At 42.3% G+C, this 25,056-nt stretch overlaps 1 protein-coding gene across 1 annotated transcript in view; it reads right to left on the bottom strand.

The window, feature by feature from the left end:
* oprd1a (opioid receptor, delta 1a) overlaps positions 1–13,968 on the bottom strand; it is a 29,289-nt gene extending 15,321 nt beyond the window's left edge. The window contains exon 1 of the mRNA XM_034161332.1: positions 13,680–13,968. Coding sequence (XP_034017223.1) covers positions 13,680–13,912 — 233 coding nt within the window. The 5' untranslated portion in view covers positions 13,913–13,968. The remainder of the gene's footprint in view (positions 1–13,679) is intronic.
* Positions 13,969–25,056: the final 11,088 nt, after the last annotated feature.

Genomic DNA, 25,056 nt, shown 5'->3' with positions numbered 1-25,056 from the left:
GTAATTGCTCTTTAAAATGAGTAACTTTTGCCCTTCTAATTGTCTGAGTGCATTTGTTTCGGACAGCTCTATAGGTCTGCCAGTCTGATTGTTTATTAGAGAATTTAGCTTTTTGCCAAAGATGGTGTTTCTGACGAATGTGCTCAGCTAGATCTGGTCTAAACCAAGGACTATATCGATTTTTAAGCCTTATTTTTCTTAGGGGAGTGTGGTTGTTCAAAATTGAGGTGAACAAACTTTTGAAATGTGACCAGGCAACCTCAACATCAGTGATAAGATCAATACTGTGCCAATTAACTTGGCATAGATCATGTAGAAAGGCCTGCTCATCAAAATGTTTTGTTAGCCACTTCAATATAATCAGAGGTGAGGTTTGCGGGGTAATGCTCTTGCGGACACAGGCTATGACACAATAATCACTTAGACTTTGACAGAATACACTTGAGACATATTTATCAGGTCTGGTAGTAAGTATAACATCAATCAGTGTCCCAGTGTTCCTGCTGTTGCCACGCCCACTCTTCTACCAGTCACCTGACCTCCACATTTGCCACCATTATCCCCTGACCTTTGGATCCTTTTGTTTTTCTGACTGTAACACCTGTTTTTGTGACCTTGACTTTATTTTTTCTCGTCTCTGTCAGATGTCCATTTGTTTACGAGCTCAGATTCTGCCTTTTTGTTCCCCGTCCAGAATCTAATCACCTCTTCCAGGCTTCAATCCTCGTTTTAAATCTGCTTCCTGCCTCCAAGTTTTTGTCAGTTCTTGTTACAACAAATCAAAATGGCAAACAGAGTTTAATCCAAGACACAATATTACTTAAATAACAAAGACTTCCACTTATCTAACTTAGTTATATGGAAAGTCACAATTTCTGTGCTTATGCCAGGTCCAACAACTATTAAACCCTGTGTATAATTAATAGATGCACGACATTGAAATCTAAATGCACCATGAAGCAGTCAATTGATCCGTTTTAATGTTTTAAATTGGTTCAGTAATTTTATTTAGGTTCTAATTCTGCATCATTAAACTCTTGCAAAAGCACAGTACAAAAATACTTCCATTAAAAATATAGTAACAATACATTAAAAAAAATCTTTCCAGAAAATACTATAAATTTTACAGTATCAAATCCTTGTTGTTGTCCTTTTGGCTGTTCCTGTTTTTGTTCAGAGTCACCACAGCGGATGCAGCCAGATCCACATTGAAATTTGGTCCCTAATCCCCTAGTTGTAACCAGTGTGTAGTGAGTACCTTGTATGGTAGCACTCTCACATCGGGGTGAATGTGAGGCATTATTGTAAAGCGCTTTGAGCCTCTGATTCACATGGAAAAGCACTATATAAATGCAGTCCATTTACCATTTATTTGGCACAAGTTCTCCAGTATTACCCGTAGGAACACACACAGAGAACATCTCCCATCCAAGTACTAACCAGGCCTTCTGAGCTCTGAGAGGATCAGGCTGACAGACTGAGAGCAGACCGGCTGCATAGTATCAGATCCTTGGAATTTGCAGAAATGAATTAAAAGGAGAGAGAAAAACAGACAAACTGGAACTGGGGAGAGTCCGTTTAGGGAGGCAGCACACTGACTGACTGTACCACTGATCTGTCAAATGGTGTTAGAAAATGTAAAGAAGTAAAGAATCAGTTTCATCCTACTGATATAAACAAATATTAACAGACACGACTTTGGCTACTCATGAATATTTTGAGGAATTGGTCAAAGATACACCTATAACTGGTCATGTGACCACTTACCTTTGGTGACCTTGAATGGTCAAAGTCAAGGTCATAACTGTTCAACTCAAACAGTTTGGGGCAAAAATGGATAAAACATGGTGGAAGAGGTGAGGGTTAGCCAAGGATGAAATGGTGTAATTTTTGACAGAATTGATGATTCAAAGTTTTGGCAGTTTTGAACCAGTTCCAACCGTCAACACAATCATCATGTGCACCACGTGGTTAAGGACGGTAGGTGATTTCCTGTTTGTTGATCTCTTTGTTGGCATCTTCTGTGAGAGAGTTAAGAACATTCTCATGAAAGAAATAAGATCTTCTAATGTTTTCTAGCCCAGGAAGCACTGCGTCAAACATTAAACCAGGAACAACGCAGCAGTCCGTGCAGGGTAGATGCTCATCATTACCCCTCTGCTCTTATGAAGATAAGGTCATTACCTCTGCTGACCAGCTGGTGGCGCTGGGTTTTTATGGTTACAATGAGGACCCCGGCTGTGGAATATCTTCCAAAAACAGACCACAGTCAACCTGCTGAAGCAGCTTGGCAGGGCTGTCAAGACGTGATGCCCAGAAGATGTGACAGAGTCTCAGAGTCGATCCATTGCCATGGTTACGGTGTGTGTGGCTTCAAGCCTTCAACACTCTTCAAATTTGGCACTGGCTGTTCCCACTTATGAAGACGTAATTGGCTAGAAAGCATTTCAAGAAGATATGACATCTGCAGAAGCCGAATGAAACCTTCAGATACTGCAGCACCTCTGGCAGATGTACCGACCGTCAAGGGGACCGTTTTTAAAAATAACAAGAGAAGAATCTCATTTCAGCTGAAGGTTCAGACTGTTAATCCAAACTGTGTGCAGCTGGCACTGTGAGTGTGCATGAAGAGTGGAAGGAAAGGTGAAGATCCAGATGCGCCACACTCACAGTGACGGACAGGAGCTTGGCAAGAGTATAATGAAGCCATAAGAAATGATTGTGATGCATAAATCGGGCAGACGAGTCGTCTTTTCAGCGAGTATGCGATAAAATGACAGCATTTTTCAGAAAGCAGTGACTGTTTATACATGAAGTTACATTTCAATTTTTTTCATTCTTCTGAAATGTTTCTGCTTATGTTCTGCCCATCTGTTACATGTATAATCTAGTGAGAGGGGAAAGCTTTTAAATGTTTTTAATTTATGAATTATGCATAAAAAAGCTACAGTCCATCCAGAAAGTATTCACAGCGCTTCACTTTTTCCACATTTTATGTTACAGCCTTATCCCAAAATAGAGTAAATAATTTTTTCCATCAAAATTCTACACACAATACCCCATAATGACAATATGAAAGGTTTATTTGAAATTTTTACAGATTCATTAAAAATTAAAAAATATGAAATCACATGTACATAAGTATTCACAGACTTTGCTCAATACTTTCGTGATGCTCCTGGCGTCCTATTCAGGGTGTGCCCCGCCTCATGCCCCATGACTGCTGGGATAGGCTCCAGCTCCCCGTGAGCCTTAGTTTGAGTAAAGCTGGGTTCACATGGCAGGATAATTAGGCTGATATTGGACCCGATCTTCCCCTTCCGACAATCTTAAGGACGCCCCGACAATCGTGATGACGCTAAAGATAATCTTATCAGATATTCCTCCCATGTGTGGTGTGTTCAGAGCGCTCTGATCTGCTCGGAAGGATGTCAGGAGCGCTTCGATTGCAAATCGGGGCTATTCAACATGTTGGATTTCTTTGGCCTGATATCGCAGCGTGACCGACCACAAACGTGCAGCCTGCTGAATGTGACGTGCAGCCAATCAGAAAGCGAGGTGACGGATGTACAGAGCAGAAAATAAAATCAAACCAGCTTTTCTGACTTACCAGAAAGTCCGGTGGTCGCGCTGTCTCCACTCCTTTAAAGAACGCCTTTTTCTTTTTGTATCTTTTTTCCCTGTTTTAATTAGTCCACAAAGTACCTCCATTTGTTTACTCTGAAGTCACGTTTAATCTCAAGAGATTTTGCGAGATTTCCTGTCTGAACTGAAAATGTTTGTGTGCGAAATCTGTTCGTGTGTGGTGGTGTTGTTCTTACTGTGTGGCTGAACACCACACACTGTACGACCAAACCTGTTAGAGCCATGATTTTTTATCTTCATGTGTGGTCTCTCAGGTTTTGGAAACCTAAAGATAATTTTAAAATCCTGTTGTGTGAACCAGGCTTAAGTGGTTGAAGATGAGTGAGTGAGGAGGCCACTGTGCTCATTTGGACCTTCAAAGCAGCAGAAATGTTTCTGTTCCCTTCCACAGATTCGTGCCTCCAGACAATCCTGTCTCAGAGGTCTACAGACAATTCCTTTGACTTCATGCTTGGTTTGTGCTCTGACTGTCAACTGTGGGACCTTATATGTAGACAGGTGTGTGTCTTTGAAACACCCAGCAGCTGCCATGAATGACTTCTGCTTTTCAGCTCCTTTTTGATGAAATGTTACTACAGAGTTCACAGAGGTCCTGTGTGCACAGTTGGGACTTAATCTGTTGGGATTATGTGTGTCAGACAGGCTGGCTCAGCTCTGTGGTGCTTCCAGGACTGACTTGTTTTCCGTCTCAGAATTTGTGTGGAAGTCAGAGCGATAAACAAACAGTCACAGTCCTGTTCTGACTGATGGACAGCTCGCTGGATTTCAGTTCACCTGCTGCCAAAGAAAGAACAAATGTGACTGAACCCACCTGGAGTTGTGATGCAGTTTAAATTTTGTGAGCGAACACCATCTGAGACACGCTCATTACGGGGAAAATAACAACATTCACACGAAGCAGCTCCAATTTCACACACAAACGTTACGACGTTCCTGAGAGCTGTTGCACGATTTGACTGAGCTGCCACTAGGTGATGAACGTCACCGTGTCTGAGCCAATAGGTGTGATGAAGCTGGATGATGAGTGGAGCAGCGTGTCCTGACAGTGCACCCTCAGAGCGCACGCTCACAGCACCGCGGCCGTCCACTGTCCAATTATATGCTTCACTAAAGACTGAATGAAGGCTTATGGCCACAGTTATTTGTCATATCTTTATTTTTTCCTCAGCTTGGCCTTTGTGACATATTCAGAAGTCAGAGCCTTTGATGGGATTTAAACTGCTTTATGTCTGTAATGACTCGGACGTCATTATCTCTGCCAACCAACAGTGTGCAGTAAACAGACTGTGGTTTTATAACACTTTTCCATCTGGTGGAGACACTCAAAGCACTTTACAATGACACACACACACACACACACACACACACACACACACACACACACACACACACACACACACACACACACACATATATCAGTGTAATGGCATGTCAGGCGCTCTGCTACACACAGGCAGCACCTTGCATTGGGGAGGGGGGGAGCTCAGCCACCAACCCCAAACCTCCAGTTCTGTTAAATGCATGCAAATGGCACATATTGCAATTACTTGAATGGCCACTTGAGGCTCCATTCGTGATTCACTTCCTGTTGACCCCCGTGTTAAAATCTCCAACAGCCTTTGTCCAAAAATCAAATAAATTTTATTTATATAGCGCCAAATCACAACAAACAGTTGCCCCAAGGCGCCTTATATTGTAAGGCAAGGCCATACAATAATTACGGAAAAACCCCAACGGTCAAAACGACCCCCTGTGAGCAAGCACTTGGCTACAGTGGGAAGGAAAAACTCCCTTTTAACAGGAAGAAACCTCCAGCAGAACCAGGCTCAGGGAGGGGCAGTCTTCTGCTGGGACTGGTTGGGGCTGAGGGAGAGAACCAGGAAAAAGACATGCTGTGGAGGGGAGCAGAGATCAATCACTAATGATTAAATGCAAAAATGGTTTTGTTGTGTGTATCGAGCTTCCCCCTTCATGATAAGTGTACAGGGAGTGAATTATTTTTATAACATTAGTTTAAGCCACAGCATGATGAATAAGGACAGGCAGTGTTTGAAAGGAAGTGGTTTCCAGAGTTCTGTGAACAGAGACCGTTAGCTGGAGCCACTTGCTAATGTGGACCAAACATGTCTGTCCTTCCAGAGCATTAAATTACAAATATCTGAGATGATGCGGCTTACTGTCTGCTTAAAGGCACCGATGGACCATCTAAGAACTCTGTGCACCAGTATTTCCATCCAGTGAAAATTTCATATTATGTCATTTATGTATTAAGATTGGTTGCACTGTTAGCAGGTGTTGGTAGCTCGGTGACTTTAGCTCCACAGCTACTCTGTACTCACTGAAGTTATTGCCAGACAACATTTTTAATACCCAACCCAGTCCACAAAAACATACGTTAATTTAAAATACCCCAACAATGGTGAGCCTGTTAGCTTTAGCTTCTTTGGTAACTTTGAGATGGGGGCATTTTTGGGTTTCATTTGTCCCACCCTGGTCACCCACAGTCTTTCACACACTTCTCTTTACCCATTTCAGGGTTGGCTGGGACTTAGGTGGAGGAAATGAAAAATGGTGTCATCCAGACCGGTTCATGCAGGCACAGGGCATAAAAATGACAAGTGTGTCGGGTGGCAGTGACACTTATATCTGCCACAAATCACTACATAACTCAGTACAAGAACGCTATTCTACAGAGCACCGTTTCTCCCTGTTTAATCCTGAATAACAAGTCAGGGCATGTTTTGAAGCCTCACAGTAACTTCTTGATTCATCTTTGTCAGTCTTGAACAAACTTGGTATATGTAGTAGTTACAGCCATCAACAGCCCCAGATTTGGAATTAGGATTCTATGGACCGTAGTTACGTTCTCAATACACATATTGAGTTCCCATTTGGAACTCTGACTACTTCTTGGTATTTCTCTTCTGCTTCCCCTCTCAGACTGTAGCTGTTTTTTTAGTCAGATTACTGCGTGCCTGATGTTGACATTCCTCCTGCTTTCATTGCACCGTTAGCACCAAATCCAGTGTGATAGTCTGAATCAAGAAAATGTGAACTCAGTCCATAATGTGACTGCAGCATTCGTCAAATCCCGAACCATCGAATGAATACTGATGAACATTCAAAGACAACAGTTTCAATGTTCTGTTCTTCCCTCATCACATTCATTTGTCTGCACATTTATTGAAATATATAATAAATTCTTAGCTGCTCCTTTAAAACTCTCTCAAATCATAATATGAGCCAGTGTTCATGAAATGATAAATATGCTGCATAAAAAATTTAAAAGCTTTAAAAAATTATTAATCATTTAAAAGTGATAAATGCCATTACGTGACTGTATGTGTGTGTCTGGATGGATTTTAAAGTGTGATTTTTTCAGACGTGCCAGCAGCACTGGCTCACGGAGATGTTTAATGTGTGTGTCTGTCTCTGGGGTGTCTCATGTCACTGCCGAGTCCTCCGACTCAAAACGCTGATCACTTGATAAACTCTGATGCTCATTCGTCTCCCTCTTAATGCCTTCTTTCTTTTTCCTTATTTTCCACTCTGCCTCTGGAGGGCAGTGACCACAGTTGTAAATATTTATGAATTACTCTTTTTTTCCAGTGGTCAGACATTACTGCCTGCAGAAAATGACTTGCTGTTGGCCTCTTTGTATATCCAGCAGCCTCTTGTTCATCTCTGTTTTCTCTTCTCCCTGCTCTTCCTTTTCTGAGTGTAAAAATCAACCATACCTCCATCTTTATGTGGTGGAACTGAGATTCATTCTCTCTGCTTGTTTAAATCACCATCTGGCTGCTGTGAAGAAAGGTTCAGGTGGAAAAGTGCACAAGGAAAGATTAATATTTGGACTGAGGATACAATCAGTTGAATCCTCATAAGTGGGAGAAAATGTCAGGATGTAATGAATCTTACCTGAGAATGAATGTGGTCTTTATGTGGAAGCTGCAGAAGGCAAACTTAAATCAAAGTAGAGCATCGTGCTCGTAGCGCACAAACCTCCACCAGCACCAGTTTCCAATTCCACAAAAATTTACCATGGAACAAATGTTTAAGGTCAAAGACCTGTTAGAATTGACTTTTCATAAGATGAATTAGATGTGGTAAAATGTCAGGAGGATGTATTTAGTTCATCCACTTGAATCAAAGTTTTTTTTGTGATGAAGGGTTTTTTTTTTCAACTTTTTTAGGTAATTTTCATAGATCATTGGTTTTCTCTGCTGTGCACAATTCGTGTGCTTGTTGTCACTGGGTTTCTGACTGATACCTGGAAGACAAACAGACATAAAATTGGAAATTTTGGTGGTGTAGGTAAATCCATAACAGAAAAATGAGAGTGACTGAGGCACTTTTGATTGAGATGTAATGCAAAATATGAGGTCTGTTAGAAAAGTATCCGACCTTTTTATTTTTTTCAAAAACTATATGGATTTGATTCATATGTTTTTACGTCAGCCTTCGTGCGCATGTGTGAGTTTTTCCACACCTGTTGGTTGCGTCATTCATCTGTGGGCAGGCTTTGAGTGAGCACTGGTCCACCCCTCTCGTTGTTGTTTCATTGCGAGGAAATGGCGGAATGATTTGGGCTTTTTTTTCCATCAGAATTTTTTCAGAAACTGTTAGAGACAGGCAGCTGGAAACCATTTGAAAAATTTATCTGGCTTTCGGTGAAAATTTTACGGGCTTCACAGAGAATAAGGAGTGTTACTACAACTTTAAGGACGGCCCACAATGGCGAGAGGCAGAAACCACCACATCATTTCTAAACGGATCGCTGTGTGGAGCCGGGACCGTCGTGTGCAATTTCTCTGGTTATCACAAGAGCTGGACATCAGTCATTTTCCATCAGATTTCACTTTTAACAAGAGATTTTGTCATGGAAAGCCGTGCGGCGGCTTCGCGCGTCAAGACCGATTCGCTGATGAAGCGAGACGAAGGAACACCTCCATTTTGGAGTGTTAGAGGACAAGTTGGGACATGTCTATCTCGGCTTTCAGTGCTTACCAGTCGAGTGAGTATAAGAGAAATTGTGAAGAGCTGGGCATGTCCAACTTGTCCTCTAACACTCCGAAACCTCGTATACATCAAATGGGCTTTTATTCAATGTTAAAGATAAGGATTTTTCCTGACTTTGACCTATGACCTTGAAAATTTACACTCAACAAAAATATAAACGCAACACTTTTGGTTTTGCTCCCATTTTGTATGAGATGAACTCAAAGATCTAAAACTTTTCCAAATACACAATATCACCATTTCCCTCAAATATTGTTCACAAACCAGTCTAAATCTGTGATAGTGAGCACTTCTCCTTTGCTGAGATAATCCATCCCACCTCACAGGTGTGCCATACCAAGATGCTGATTAGACACCATGATTAGTGCACAGGTGTGCCTTAGACTGCCCACAATAAAAGGCCACTCTGAAAGGTGCAGTTTTGTTTTATTGGGGGGGATACCAGTCAGTATCTGGTGTAACCACCATTTGCCTCATGCAGTGCAACACATCTCCTTCGCATAGAGTTGATCAGGTTGTCAATTGTGGCCTGTGGAATGTTGGTCCACTCCTCTTCAATGGCTGTGCGAAGTTGCTGGATATTGGCAGGAACTGGTACACGCTGTCGTATACGCCGGTCCAGAGCCTCCCAAACATGCTCAATGGGTGACATGTCCGGTGAGTATGCCGGCCATGCAAGAACTGGGACATTTTCAGCTTCCAAGAATTGTGTACAGATCCTTGCAACATGGGGCCGTGCATTATCCTGCTGCAACATGAGGTGATGTTCTTGGATGTATGGCACAACAATGGGCCTCAGGATCTCGTCACGGTATCTCTGTGCATTCAAAATGCCATCAATAAAATGCACCTGTGTTCTTCGTCCATAACAGACGCCTGCCCATACCATAACCCCACCGCCACCATGGGCAACTCGATCCACAACACTGACATCAGAAAACCGCTCACCCACACGACGCCACACACGCTGTCTGCCATCTGCCCTGAACAGTGTGAACCGGGATTCATCTGTGAAGAGAACACCTCTCCAATGTGCCAAATGCCAGCGAATGTGAGCATTTGCCCACTCAAGTCAGTTACGACGACGAACTGGTGTCAGGTCGAGACCCCGATGAGGACAACGAGCATGCAGATGAGCTTCCCTGAGACGGTTTCTGACAGTTTGTGCAGAAATTCTTTGGTTATGCAAACCGATTGTTTCAGCAGCTGTCCGAGTGGCTGGTCTCAGACGATCTTGGAGGTGAACATGCTGGATGTGGAGGTCCTGGGCTGGTGTGGTTACACGTGGTCTGTGGTTGTGAGGCTGGTTGGATGTACTGCCAAATTCTCTGAAACGCCTTTGGAGACGGCTTATGGTAGGGAAATGAACATTCAATACACGAGCAACAGCTCTGGTTGACATTCCTGCTGTCAGCATGCCAATTGCACGCTCCCTCAAATCTTGCGACATCTGTGGCATTGTGCTGTGTGATAAAACTGCACCTTTCAGAGTGGCCTTTTATTGTGGGCAGTCTAAGGCACACCTGTGCACTAATCATGGTGTCTAATCAGCATCTTGATATGGCACACCTGTGAGGTGGGATGGATTATCAGCAAAGGAGAAGTGCTCACTATCACAGATTTAGACTGGTTTGTGAACAATATTTGAGGGAAATGGTGATATTGTGTATGTGGAAAAAGTTTTAGATCTTTGAGTTCATCTCATACAAAATGGGAGCAAAACCAAAAGTGTTGCGTTTATATTTTTGTTGAGTATAGTCAGTTGTTGCCTATCAGGATATGAATCTTCAGTAAAAAAAAATTTCATAATATATGAAAATTTGTGGGCTTTAGGTTGTTCACAACTTCACTGACGGAGGCAGTAAGAACAAAAAACTGTCACCATGGGGTGGCGCCACAGCACCTTGGACTAAATTTGTAAAGACTAAAGTGCTGTTGGTTTAATGCATACTTTGACAACCAAATGTCTTAACTTTTTTTGTAATAATACACACATCTAAACCAAAGAAGAGAGAGACATGTAACCCGAAGTACACTGTCTCCACAGTGAAACATGGTGTTGGGAGTGTTATGATGTGGAGATGCTTCAGTGCCTCTGGAACTGGGAATCTCCTCAAGGTGGAAGGAATCATGAAGAAAGGACGACATGTGAAGATGTTGAAGAAAACCTAAAGCAGTCAGCAGGAAAACTGGGTCTCTCCTGGTGTCCCTCCTTGTGAAGCACTACCTCCAGAAGCCCAAACTCAGTGTTACTGACGAGCCTGCACACAAAGCTCTGAATTCAGTCCCATTGAAAAATATGGGGTGAACTGAAGACAGAGGTCCATGCCAGAACACCATCAAATATGGAGGAGCATGAGATAATAATCAAAGAATAATGGGCTGGGATTCCTCAGGGGACACATCTGAGACTTGATGAAAATTACAACAAATGACAACAGACTACAAAAAGGACACACAACTGACTTATTAGCATCAGGGGCTTATAGTTTAGACCCTGGTCGTGTTTAGTTTTTGTGAATTAATTTTCTTCTGTGTGTAAATTAAAATAATGTAAACATCCCAAATAAAACTAGAGTGTTTAAAAATGCTGTGTTGAAAAGTCTTTGCTCTGTTGAAAAAATAAAGCAATGTTAAAATCCCCTCAGCCGTATGAGCCTTGTGTTCTTTATAATTTGCAGTTGTTTAATTATTAAGATCCTGTTGTCTTACATACAATTTGTACATGTTCAATGAAGCCCCTCTATTAATCAGTCAATCAAAAACAATATTTATGTTTTAACAGCGTCTGCAGGAGGCATTGCATGTGTGTGTACATGAGCTTTTGACAAAAGCGGAGGTTATGCAAATCAAGGAATATTTGTAGATCAGTGTCTGTGCATTTGCTGGTATTAATGGGACAAATTTAACTCCATAGAAAGTTAGCTTTGAGTTAGCTTTTGCGTTAGTGGACATTAGCATGCACGTTAACGCTGCTTTTTCTGTTTTAGAAGCATTTATTTATCACTATCTTTTACATAATATGACAAACATGCATATAAACACACAGCAAAGCAGTTTTGAAGAGACCAGCCACTGACGTCACTGTGCAGCTCTACTCTGATTGGCTGTCATCCCCCGCCACTCAAAAACAAAGCAGAACAGATTCAAACAGAAAGTGAGTTTTTAAGCCATTTTTGAACTTGTCCATAGTCTGTGTCCCAAGAATGTTCCCTGTGAATTTGAAGACTGTAGCAGCAATAGAACTGGACTTATGCTGAACACAGACAGACGGACGGACGGCAGGTCTTTGCAATAACCCATGGCCATATATGTTGGCCTCGGGTAAAAAGCACTTGAGAAAAATTTAGTCAACCTCATCTGTGTGCGTTCAGCTGCCTCACAATAGTAAAACCTCAACACTTTGCCTGGTCACACATCATTAACACAGCAGCACAAATGCATGGACAAACATGGACACTGTGAAAAACAAAAGACAACTGCCACAATTGGAAACTATCAAGGAAACTTTCACTGAAAGTAGGACCCATTTTCTTTTGGTCAAATCAATAATAAACACTATTTGTAATTACAGTAAAAGCAATATTAAATATTGAAATATTTAAATGTGCAGAAAAAAACAAGATTGTGCAGCCAGGACCTAATTAAATCCACCCCAACTACCCTGACTTTTGCGGAGCCCACATGTTGGCAACTCCGTGTTGGTTCTTTGATCAAGCACTGATCATAACTTTAACCGTTTCCATAGCAACCTGGCCTGCAATCAACTGAGCAAGTTCATGCTTCATTTAACACAGAACATTTTTTTAATTATTTTTTTTATATGGTTTGGTATGCTAGCATGCTTAAGAATAGATCAGTGGACACCACTGGAATAGATCATTCAGTTCTTCATGTTCTGAACCTGTTTAGTCCTGTTAAGGGTTATGGGCTGGAGCCCATCATATTTCTTTGTCAAGCATCTCCATCCATGAAACAGAACCTTAGAGAAATGAAAGGATGAACTGTCAGCATTCAGAAGGAGTGACAGAGAATAGCACCACCTAAAGTACAACATTCTCTATTCTGACTGTGGTTGTTAGCTGTGTGTGTTTTTTTTCCTATTGTTGTGCCTGCAGGTTTTCCCAGAATTCCCAAATTTGCATTTGCATCCTGTAAGAAGGGTCATTATAATTTCTTAACAATTGCTGTTTGAGTTGAAGGTTATGAATGTCACAGAAAGTACAAAGGTATGAATTTGGTGTACGGTGTAGATTCTGACTACAGTATATCTTGCCAAAGGAAAGTGTAGATGTTGTTATCGGTCTGCACCAGCAAACTGTCTGGAAAACATGGTGCTTTGAGACTCAGCCCAGCTTGCGAGACCTCCAATTTTTCACATTAACTACAATGTTTGTTGGTTCTCACTAATTATCCTTCCCAAAAAATAAATAATAACCTGCCTTTCCCAGGCTGCCCCCCCGCCCCCACATCCTAGCTAAACCCCTGCAAACTATAAATGAACAATCTAAGGTTCTAAAAATAATGACTGAAAGCCCATCACATTCTAGCTACGCCCCTGAATGTGTTAATCTGACGCTAAAAAAAGACTTATGAATGCCTTAAAACGTATTTTAAAAACCCTCTTGTCCCCAAAATAAAAAAAGGACAATGAAAGCACATACGGCGCACGTTGGATTCCGTCTAAAAATGAGATGAATCTCAGGGATATAATGTAGATTGTTTGTTGGGCGTAGTGTCCGAGGTGCAGCTGAGTGGGAATCATGAAAAATTGCTCCTGTGACGACTGGATCAACTCTCCCTGCTGTAAAATGTGCAGGTTTCTGATCTGCGTGAAAATCAGGGAACAAAGTCGAGCTTTACGCACGACATCGGGCACAAACTGAAGGAATTAAGTACAAGTGAACTTCAATTCACGTGACTGACAAATAAACGTTCATTTTACGTTTAAATTAAGCTTGTGACTCCAATAATAATAATAATAATAATAATAAAAACCAAGTTGCAGTTTTTACCTGATCACCCCGTACATGACCAGGATGTTACCCAGCAGTCCCACCACGCAGATGACGGAGTAGAGAGCCGTGATGGAGATGGCTATGATGATATCCCACGCGCTCCTGGGGGAGCTGCCGGAGCCGGTGTAGTTCTGCAGCCGGTCCTCGTCCGGGAAGGTGACGTTAAAGGGGATGACGGAGTAGAGATCAGAGAGGGCCAACCGGGCTCCGGGCTCCGTGTAGGGCTCCATGCCGCGGCGGAGCTGTCCACCCGCTGCCGTGCTGAAATGTTCCAAATTACGGACAGAAACTTGATACCGGAGGAGAACGCGCGTCCCGACCGGAACCAAACCGTGCCTGGACTTGACAGGGTTCGGGTTAATTTCAGCCCAGTTGGGAGAACTTGGACCTGCCAGCGGAAGTGAGTTGTGTCCGATTCTCTCGCTACGTTTTCACCTCTTATACGGTCCAACGTGCCCCCACCTCACAGAGCCGCGCGTCAGCGTGAGGCTGCGCGTGAAAACTCACGCACGTCAGCGCGGGATGCGCTCCCAAATTTCATCCTGGCTCCGCGTTTTAAACCGGATTCAACCAAATTTAAAATGTAATCTGGGTACTTAATTAAATCATCAGTAATGCAAGTTCTGTGAAGATCCGTTTATTAGTAAACAATCTATATTTTTTTTATTTAACTTCACCCCATTATAAAGGTAACCTTTATTTATTTATTTTTGCATTTCGAAAATGTGTTCTTAAAATGTGCCACATATGGAATTTACAGTGGCGGACCTACACGGGGGGCTGTTAAAGATCTAGAAGCAAAACAAATAAGCAAACAAGAAAAAAGATTTTCTTAATCCAAAACCATTTTCAGATTTTAAAAACTAGTTGTATAAACAGCCTTTTGGCACATTAAGCACACAACCTTCAGGTACAGGAGCCCACTGTGGACACTGGTCCTGTATACCAACACTGTCTTGTTGGATTTGTTCTTCTGACCAGATGTAATTTTCAGCACAACAGTTTCACATTTGTTACCACACTGTTTATGTGCAAAAAATAAATGATTTACTTTTTCCAAAAACTGATTCTAATCTAAGGGATGATTTCATCCATTCACAAATCATTGTGTGGAGGCAGCCATATGGATTTTGAGAGGTGGGACTGGATTGGTTGTCTGCCTGGGTTGTTGCCATCCAGGACCTGGGGCGGTGATGCATCCACCACACTGTGGTGGATGCATAAGCTTGGGACTCCGACAAGGGTGGTCGCATCTCTTCCACTCTCCCTTATCTCTGTTCTCTGTCTTTAACCTTCAAGTCCCTACTTCACCAGACTGTGAATTCCTCAAAATTATATTGGATTGTGGATCTATTGGACTACTATTGGATTAATTGGATAGAATTGATCAGCTGGTCTCTGAACGCTATTGACACCATTTTTTTCTACAAGAAGGTCAGGACCGGGGGATCCTACCTGCCCAGATGGAACGTATCCTGCGGGCTATGTCCTCGACTCCTGGGGGTCTTGGCGTGTTGCACGCTTGGTGCCTTTCTCCATTGAGGACATCAAGGATTTATTCATTTTTGGTCTCATGGCAGCAGGGCTGGTACTTTTTGGCTTATGTGCTGCTCTGATCTACCGGAAAATTGGCAAGACGGTGGCATCAAGAACCACGGGCCCTCACTTGTCCGTCATGATTAACGAGGTTGGCAAGGCAGTGCATTCTCAGACTGCTTTGATTCTTGAACTCAGACATAAATTGGATGACACCTTGGAGCTGATGCGTGCCTTGCAGTTGAAGCTGAAGGTTTCGGAGGCCGGTGAATATTCTTAATTCATAATTGGGAGTGGGCTGTTCAAGTGGAACTGTTAAAAGTGTTTTTCACTTCTCAGCTACAACACTCCAGGCTGTCTAGCCTCAAGGATCAAGGACAAATTGCCCAATGTTTACCTCCAGAGGAGTTTATTCAGGCCTTGGTGAGATTATTCGGCTCCATTTTATCTCAACCCACAAAGACAATAAACTGATAGACTTACACATGGACTGAAGCATGCTCCGGTTTTTCCCTTTACCTCCCTTCTTGCCTCCCCTGTGGCAGGCCCCCATTCTTCCCAAGCTGGCAGGCAGCGCGACTCCAGTTGCAGCTGCTACCACACACTCACATCGCCTCAATTTGGAAAACGGACTGTTTCAAGTTTAGTGCACATAAACAATGTCAAATGTATATGTGTTGTCTTAATTCTGATGTGTGCCATTATTACGGTAAACAAGTAATAATTGTGGATTAATTGCTGTTTGTCTGTGGAATGTGAGTGTGGCAATCTCGTTGTAATGACAATGATAATAAAGCTATCCATCCATCCATCCATCCATCCATCCATCCATCCATCCATCCATCCATCCATCCATCCATCCATCGAGGGGTAAGTCAAACCCATTTCAGAATGGAAAATAAGTTAAGCCCAGAGTCTGTTACCATGGTAACTGTCTGTGAACATAACTGGTCAGGAGCAGATTTTCTTTAACCCTGAATTTCTCCCAGTGCCCTCCCTCTGACACAGAAAAGTCAGATGTGTGTGGGTGTGCGTGTGTCTGGCACACAACCCCTCACCCCACCCATGCAAGCCCCCATGCACACAACCTACTACACACACAGCACCCCCCTCCCGTATTTATATCGCCCTTTTCCATCTGCATCAGACACTCAAAGCACTTTACAATTATGCCTCACATTCACCCCGATGTCAGGCTGCTGCCACACAAGGCGCTCACTACACACAGGGAGCAACTAGGGGATTAAGGACCTTGCCCAAGGGCCCTTAGTGATTTTCCAGTCAGGCTGGGATTTGAACCGAGGATCTTCTGGTCTCAACCCCAACGCCTTAACCACAAGACCATCATCTCCAATATGTGTGATCCCATCATTAGAAATGTGTGTGTGTTCAGCTGTACAGCTGTGTTCTGTTCTGTTGAGTTTTGTGAATGAGAATGTGTTTAGAGTTTTGCAAAAATTGTGTAAGATCTGCAAATTGTGTCTAATGAGGTGAAAACTGCTTAAAGGTTTTGCCAAAAGAGTTTTTTGATTGAAGAAATGAGTTCAGGCTGCTGTGGAATTGGTTCAGGGAGTTTAGTGTTTTAGTAATTCAGAAAAACTGTAACAGATCAAAAAAGGAATTCTACATAAGCAAAACTCGAGCATAAATGTAAAATCTCTGCTGCTGTGGCAGTGAATTAAAATAATAATAATATGGGGTGAATGTCATCCAAGCACCTTTTAAAGTGCTTCCACATTGGAGATGAATGAGGTTAAACTCCTTTCCCAGAAAAAATGACTGACGTCTCTATTTGAACAGGATCACATAACCTCAGGTAAGTTCTGCAGATCATTTAAAATAATTAAGAAGGCTCTGGAATCGTTACCAACACACAAAAGAACACACTGTAAACAATGAGTGAAATGGTGCATTCAGACTGGAAAAAGTGTACAGATGAACTCTGGTAATAATTACTTTAACCCACCTCCCCAAATAGGGCTAAATATGAGATTTTCTATTTGTTAAACTAGGTGAGATAAATTAAGCATAATGCAACATTTAAATCCCATGGCAGTTTTTTTAAACTTCTTCTTACATTAAGTTTGTATATATATATATATATATATATATATATATATATACAAACTTACAAGCTTGCCTCTACTGGTGGTTGGCTCTCACTGCGGTATTGTATCACTTCCTGTTCCGGAGCACAGCGGTGTTTTTCTGTATCTGTTAGCTGTTTAATCTGCGCAGTTAGATTGATCTAGTTATCTAGATTACGATTTGTTTCCCAGTGTAATCTTTACGTGCCTTAACTAAAGCACTCCTTCTGCTGAATCACCTCTAAATTATTTACACATTATTCACTTTGCGTGTTTTTAGGAATCCGCTAGCTTAGCGTAGCTACTAGCTCTTAGCCGATTTAGCATGGCGGTTTCTCCTGTGTCTCCCGCACTTTTCTGCTCTGGGTGTGAAATGTTTAGTTATTCCTCGGCCTCCTTTAGCAGTAACGGTACTTGTAATAAGTGTAGCTTATTCGTAGCTTTGGAGGCCAGGCTGGGCGAATTGGAGACTCGGCTCCGCACCGTGGAAAATTCTACAGCTAGCCAGGCCCCTGTAGTCGGTGCGGACCAAGGTAGCTTAGCCGCCGTTAGTTACCCCCTGGCAGATCCCGAGCAGCCGGGAAAGCAGGCTGACTGGGTGACTGTGAGGAGGAAGCGTAGCCCTAAACAGAAGCCCCGTGTACACCGCCAACCCGTTCACATCTCTAACTGTTTTTCCCCACTCGACGACACACCCGCCGAGGATCAAACTCTGGTTATTGGCGACTCTGTTTTGCGAAATGTGAAGTTAGCGACACCAGCAACCATAGTCAATTGTCTTCCGGGGGCCAGAGCAGGCGACATTGAAGGAAATTTGAAACTGCTGGCTAAGGCTAAGCGTAAATTTGGTAAGATTGTAATTCGCGTCGGCAGTAATGACACCCGGTTACGCCAATCGGAGGTCACTAAAATTAACATTAAATCGGTGTGTAACTTTGCAAAAACAATGTCGGACTCTGTAGTTTTCTCTGGGCCCCTCCCCAATCAGACCGGGAGTGACATGTTTAGCCGCATGTTCTCCTTGAATTGCTGGCTGTCTGAGTGGTGTCCAAAAATGAGGTGGGCTTCATAGATAATTGGCAAAGCTTCTGGGGAAAACCTGGTCTTGTTAGGAGAGACGGCATCCATCCCACTTTGGATGGAGCAGCTCTCATTTCTAGAAATCTGGCCAATTTTCTTAAATCCTCCAAACCGTGACTATCCAGGGTTGGGACCAGGAAGCAGAGTTGTAGTCTTACACACCTCTCTGCAGCTTCTCTCCCCCTGCCATCCCCTCATTACCCCATCCCCGTAGAGACGGTGCCTGCTCCCAGACCACCAACAACCAGCAAAAATCTATTTAAGCATAAAAATTCAAAAAGAAAAAATAATATAGCACCTTCAACTGCACCACAGACTAAAACAGTTAAATGTGGTCTAGTCCCTGTTGGTAAATGATATAATAATTGATCAACATATTGATTTATTCTGCCTTACAGAAACCTGGTTACAGCAGGATGAATATGTTAGTTTAAATGAGTCAACACCCCCGAGTCACACTAACTGTCAGAATGCTCGTAGCACGGGCCGGGGCGGAGGATTAGCAGCAATCTTCCATTCCAGCTTATTAATTAATTAATTATCAAAAACCCAGACAGAGCTTTAATTCATTTGAAAGCTTGACTCTTAGTCTTGTCCATCCAAATTGGAAGTCCCAAAAACCAGTTTTATTTGTTATTATCTATCGTCCACCTGGTCGTTACTGTGAGTTTCTCTGTGAATTTTCAGACCTTTTGTCTGACTTAGTGCTTAGGTCAGATAAGATAATTATAGTGGGCGATTTTAACATCCACACAGATGCTGAGAATGACAGCCTCAACACTGCATTTAATCTATTATTAGACTCTATTGGCTTTGCTCAAAAGTAAATGAGTCCACCCACCACTTTAATCATATCTTAGATCTTGTTCTGACTTATGGTATGGAAATAGAAGACTTAACAGTATTCCCTGAAAACTCCCTTCTGTCTGATCATTTCTTAATAACATTTACATTTACTCTGATGGACTACCCAGCAGTGGGGAATAAGTTTCATTACACTAGAAGTCTTTCAGAAAGCGCTGTAACTAGGTTTAAGGATATGATTCCTTCTTTATGTTCTCTAATGCCATATAACAACACAGTGCAGAGTAGCTACCTAAACTCTGTAAGTGAGATAGAGTATCTCGTCAATAGTTTTACATCCTCATTGAAGACAACTTTGGATGCTGTAGCTCCTCTAAAAAAGAGAGCTTTAAATCAGAAGTGCCTGACTCCATGGTATAACTCACAAACTCGTAGCTTAAAGCAGATAACCCGTAAGTTGGAGAGGAAATGGCGTCTCACTAATTTAGAAGATCTTCACTTAGCCTGGAAAAAGAGTCTGTTGCTCTATAAAAAAGCCCTCCGTAAAGCTAGGACATCTTTCTACTCATCACTAATTGAAGAAAATAAGAACAACCCCAGGTTTCTTTTCAGCACTGTAGCCAGGCTGACAAAGAGTCAGAGCTCTATTGAGCTGAGTATTCCATTAACTTTAACTAGTAATGACTTCATGACTTTCTTTGCTAACAAAATTTTAACTATTAGAGAAAAAATGACTATTAGACCCCATTCCTACCAGGCTGCTCAAGGAAGCCCTACCATTATTTAATGCTTCGATCTTAAATATGATCAATCTATCTTTGTTAGTTGGCTATGTACCACAGGCTTTTAAGGTGGCAGTAATTAAACCATTACTTAAAAAGCCATCACTTGACCCAGCTATCTTAGCTAATTATAGGCCAATCTCCAACCTTCCTTTTCTCTCAAAAATTCTTGAAAGGGTAGTTGTAAAACAGCTAACTGATCATCTGCAGAGGAATGGTCTATTTGAAGAGTTTCAGTCAGGTTTTAGAATTCATCATAGTACATAAACAGCAGTAGTGAAGGTTACAAATGACCTTATGGCCTCGGACAGTGGACTCATCTCTGTGCTTGTTCTGTTAGACCTCAGTGCTGCTTTTGATACTGTTGACCATAAAATTTTATTACAGAGATTAGAGCATGTCATAGGTATTAAAGGCACTGCGCTGCGGTGGTTTGAATCATATTTGTCTAATAGATTACAATTTGTTCATGTAAATGGGGAATCTTCTTCACAGACTAAGGTTAATTATCGAGTTCCACAAGGTTCTGTGCTAGGACCAATTTTATTCACTTTATACATGCTTCCCTTAGGCAGTATTATTAGACGGCATTGCTTAAATTTTCATTGTTACGCAGATGATACCCAGCTTTATCTATCCATGAAGCCAGAGGACACACACCAATTAGCTAAACTGCAGGATTGTCTTACAGACATAAAGACATGGATGACCTCTAATTTCCTGCTTTTAAACTCAGATAAAACTGAAGTTATTGTACTTGGCCCCACAAATCTTAGAAACATGGTGTCTACCCAGATCGTTACTCTGGATGGCATTACCCTGACCTCTAGTAATACTGTGAGAAATCTTGGAGTCATTTTTGATCAGCATATGTCATTCAAAGCGCATATTAAACAAATATGTAGGACTGCTTTTTTGCATTTACGCAATATGTCTAAAATTAGAAAGGTCTTGTCTCAGAGTGATGCTGAAAAACTAATTCATGCATTTATTTCCTCTAGGCTGGACTATTGTAATTCATTATTATCAGGTTGTCCTAAAAGTTCCCTGAAAAGCCTTCAGTTAATTCAAAATGCTGCAGCTAGAGTACTGACGGGGACTAGAAGGAGAGAGCATATCTCACCCATATTGGCCTCTCTTCATTGGCTTCCTGTTAATTCTAGAATAGAATTTAAAATTCTTCTTCTTACTTATAAGGTTTTGAATAATCAGGTCCCATCTTATCTTAGGGACCTCGTAGTACCATATCACCCCAATAGAGCGCTTCGCTCTCAGACTGCAGGCTTACTTGTAGTTCCTAGGGTTTGTAAGAGTAGAATGGGAGGCAGAGCCTTCAGCTTTCAGGCTCCTCTCCTGTGGAACCAGCTCCCAATTCAGATCAGGGAGACAGACACCCTCTCTACTTTTAAGATTAGGCTTAAAACTTTCCTTTTTGCTAAAGCTTATAGTTAGGGCTGGATCAGGTGACCCTGAACCATCCCTTAGTTATGCTGCTATAGACGTAGACTGCTGGGGGGTTCCCATGATGCACTGTTTCTTTCTCTTTTTGCTCTGTATGCACCACTCTGCATTTAATCATTAGTGATTGATCTCTGCTCCCCTCCACAGCATGTCTTTTTCCTGGTTCTCTCCCTCAGCCCCAACCAGTCCCAGCAGAAGACTGCCCCTCCCTGAGCCTGGTTCTGCTGGAGGTTTCTTCCTGTTAAAAGGGAGTTTTTCCTTCCCACTGTAGCCAAGTGCTTGCTCACAGGGGGTCGTTTTGACCGTTGGGGTTTTACATAATTATTGTATGGCCTTGCCTTACAATATAAAGCGCCTTGGGGCAACTGTTTGTTGTGATTTGGCGCTATATAAAAAAATTGATTGATTGATTGATATATATATATATATATATATATATATATATATATTATGTTTAATGATAAATTATAAAGGAGGAGAAACCCGACACTATCAATGAGTGTTTCCTCCATATTTTACGGAACCAAAATACATTTTGTTTGTTTCAGGCTAACTTGGTTCACGATGACGTTCCTGTGTCTTATGGACATCTTATGAAGATGTTAGCATGCTAACATCTAGCTAGATTTAGAAACCTTTATTTGTTGCTAGCTTTCACAATGCCAACATATTAGCTGTTTGAGTGTTTTTGTCCCATCTTGATTCATCTTGTTCGAGCGAGTAGCCAGCTGACATCACGCTGCCTTTTATTCTCAGATTAGCAGCCGTGGTGCTGCATCACTCAGTATTTGCATAAAATAGACTTATGGTTTATTTTGGCCCCGCCTATCTGGTGGCCGTTGTATCTTGTCAATGCTAAACGCCCACTCTGACTGAAAATGAATGACAAGTCGTTGCTTTGCCTCTGTTGCTTGTAGCTAATATGACCATAGGGTTATGGTCCACCTGTAGTACCTTCATAGGCCAGCAGTGGGTCACAGCCCATACTTTGGGAGTCACTGTATTGTGGGATCTGTGATTTTAGGTTACAAGCTGTGGGGGGAAAAAAATATACAATTTCCTTTTCACACAGAAAAAAATATCTTTGTGTCTCTAAAACATCACAAACAGTAACATCATCTATAAAACATCACAAACAATAAGACACTGCAGCAGTAAAAGTGTTTCAGTAAATATTGTTTCATCAACATATCATTATTGGATAAAACTGAATGTGGCACCATTAAGACCTTTTAACATGAAACAATTTATTAATCATTCAGATCAACATAATAAATGCAAAATCACACTGTCCCATAAAGTAGATCCACATTTACTATGATTTGTATTAACATGAGTCAGAGGAGAAAGTGAAGGTCATCACTTCTCTGCAGCACAGCGCGTCTGCAGCGTCCGTCTGAGCCGAGCCGGCCTGCAGGAGAACAGAACCTCCCATGTGTGTCGGGCTGATCTGGTTCCCGTGCCCGCTGTAGGAGGCGACGTGCTGAGCCTTCATACGGCCTGAGATGGAATTCAGATGGGTGGTGAAGCTCTTCAGACCTGTCACTCCATTTAACACATGCCTTCACCGGCCCTTCTGATCGTCCTCATGACCACATCTACTCACTTTTATTGTCCTTCCAGCACAATATGGCTGCACTTCCAGGTAATTTGCATCAACTGCTGCTGCTCTCCGACTCTGTCACTGCCATCACTGTCTAGCTGAACTAATAGCTTCTCCAGTAAAACATCTGACATTAAATTATGGTTTAGTTATTCCTCTCTGCAGTACGTTTCTGCTTTTCTGTCCATACAGTGCAGGTTGTACAAATACGACCGCCGCCCTTAATTACCTTAAAGCTTTTGAAGAATTGCATGAATGTAGTGTTGCGGTTGTGTCATTTGCCTCGTCTGCACGAGACAGGGCAGGTGTCAAAAGGCACTCTTCTCCAAATGGTGAAACCAGAACCAGGCCATCGTATACCCGCTTGCTGAAAGACCATGAACACCGTGCGCTCAGGACAATGCCTGCTGTCTTAGGTCAGGTTCACACAGCAGGATAATTAGGCCAATATCGGACTCAATCTTCCCTTTCTGACAATCTTAAGGACGCCCCGACAATCGTGATGACGCTAAAGATAATCTTATCAGATATTCCTGCTGTGTGTGGTGTGTTCAGAGCGCTCTGATTGCAAATCGGGGATATTCAACATGTTGGATTTTTTTGGCCCAATATCGCAGTGTGTGTTGTGTCCCTCCGACCACAAACGTGCACGCAGCCTGCTGAATATGATGTGTAGCCAATCAGAAAGCGAGGTGACAGACACACAGAGCGGAAAATAAAATCAAAACTGTTGCTGTTCTGACTTACCAGAAAGTCCGGTGGTCGCGCTGTCTCCACTTCTTCAAAGAACACCTTTTTCTTTTTGTATCGTTTTTTTCCCTCTCTTTTAAATAGTCCACAAAGTACCTCCGTTTGTTTACTCTGAAGTCACGTTTAATCTCGAGAGATTTTGTGAGATTTCCTGTCTGAGCTGTAAATGTTTGTGTGTGAAATCTGTTCGTGTGTGGTGGTGTTGTCCTCACCGTCTGGCTGAACACCACACACTGTACGACCAAACCTGTTAGATCCATGATTTTTTTTTATCTTCACATGTGTGGTCTCAGGTTTTGGAAACCTAAAGATAATTTTAAAATCCTGTCATGTGAACCAGGCTTAAAGGCAGCTTCAGACAGCAGGACCCAAAGTAACAGATGCTGCTGTGGGTGAGTGTTTCCTACCACCTTATGAGAAGCGATTCATTCATTTTGAGATGTTCAGACTTTGAGCACTATAAATGACTGTTGGCCGAGCTGGAAGATCATTTTTGAAACTACAAGAACTGTAGGAGTGTGTGTGTGTGTGTGTGTGTGTGTGTGTGTGTGTGTGTGTGTGTGTGTGTGTGTGTGTGTGTGTGTGTGTGTGTGTGTGTGTCCCTGAGACAGACTGGCGTCCTGTCCAGGGTGAGCCCCACCTCACACCCTGTGACTGCTGGGATAGGCTCCAGCCCATCAGTGACTCTTAATTGGAATAAGCTGGAAGGCTCAATTTACCACTTGATTTATGCTCGTGTCCTCACTGATGGTCATGAACTTTGGGTAATAACTGAAAGAACAAGGTTGCAGATACAAGTGTTAGAAATGAGATTCCTCTGTGGGGTATCTGAACTTACACTCCTGGACAGGGTGAGGAGCTCAACTATCTGGGACGGAATATCATTGTCAGGACAGGGATCTGGGGGTGTGCACTGGGTTTGGATCAGCTCTCAGATCCCTTTACTTTCCTGTCAAATCAGTTCTGTTTTTTTCCTTGATTCATCCCACGTGAGGTCGACTTCACTGACTCCAAACTGGATAACCATCATCCTCTGGATGCTGCACCATTCATCTTCCATCTGCCTCAAAACATTAAATATTTGGCTTTTCTTTTCAGCAAAATTCATCTGAGTGTCACACATTTATTTTTACAATCCTGTCTGTATTTTTCATCTGTAATTTGAAGTTGGTGCTTCTAAACTTTTATTTCTTGGATGTGCAGGAAACAGGTGTAGATTGCTGCACTTACAACAAGAGCAGCTGAGGACATGGCAAAGTGACTTAGAAGGT

Source organism: Thalassophryne amazonica, chromosome 20 (assembly GCF_902500255.1).
Source record: "Thalassophryne amazonica chromosome 20, fThaAma1.1, whole genome shotgun sequence".
In the NCBI taxonomy this organism is placed as follows: Eukaryota; Metazoa; Chordata; class Actinopteri; order Batrachoidiformes; family Batrachoididae; genus Thalassophryne; species Thalassophryne amazonica.
The sequence above is the reverse complement of the archived record's forward strand: the minus strand, read 5'-3'. Positions and strand labels throughout refer to the sequence as shown.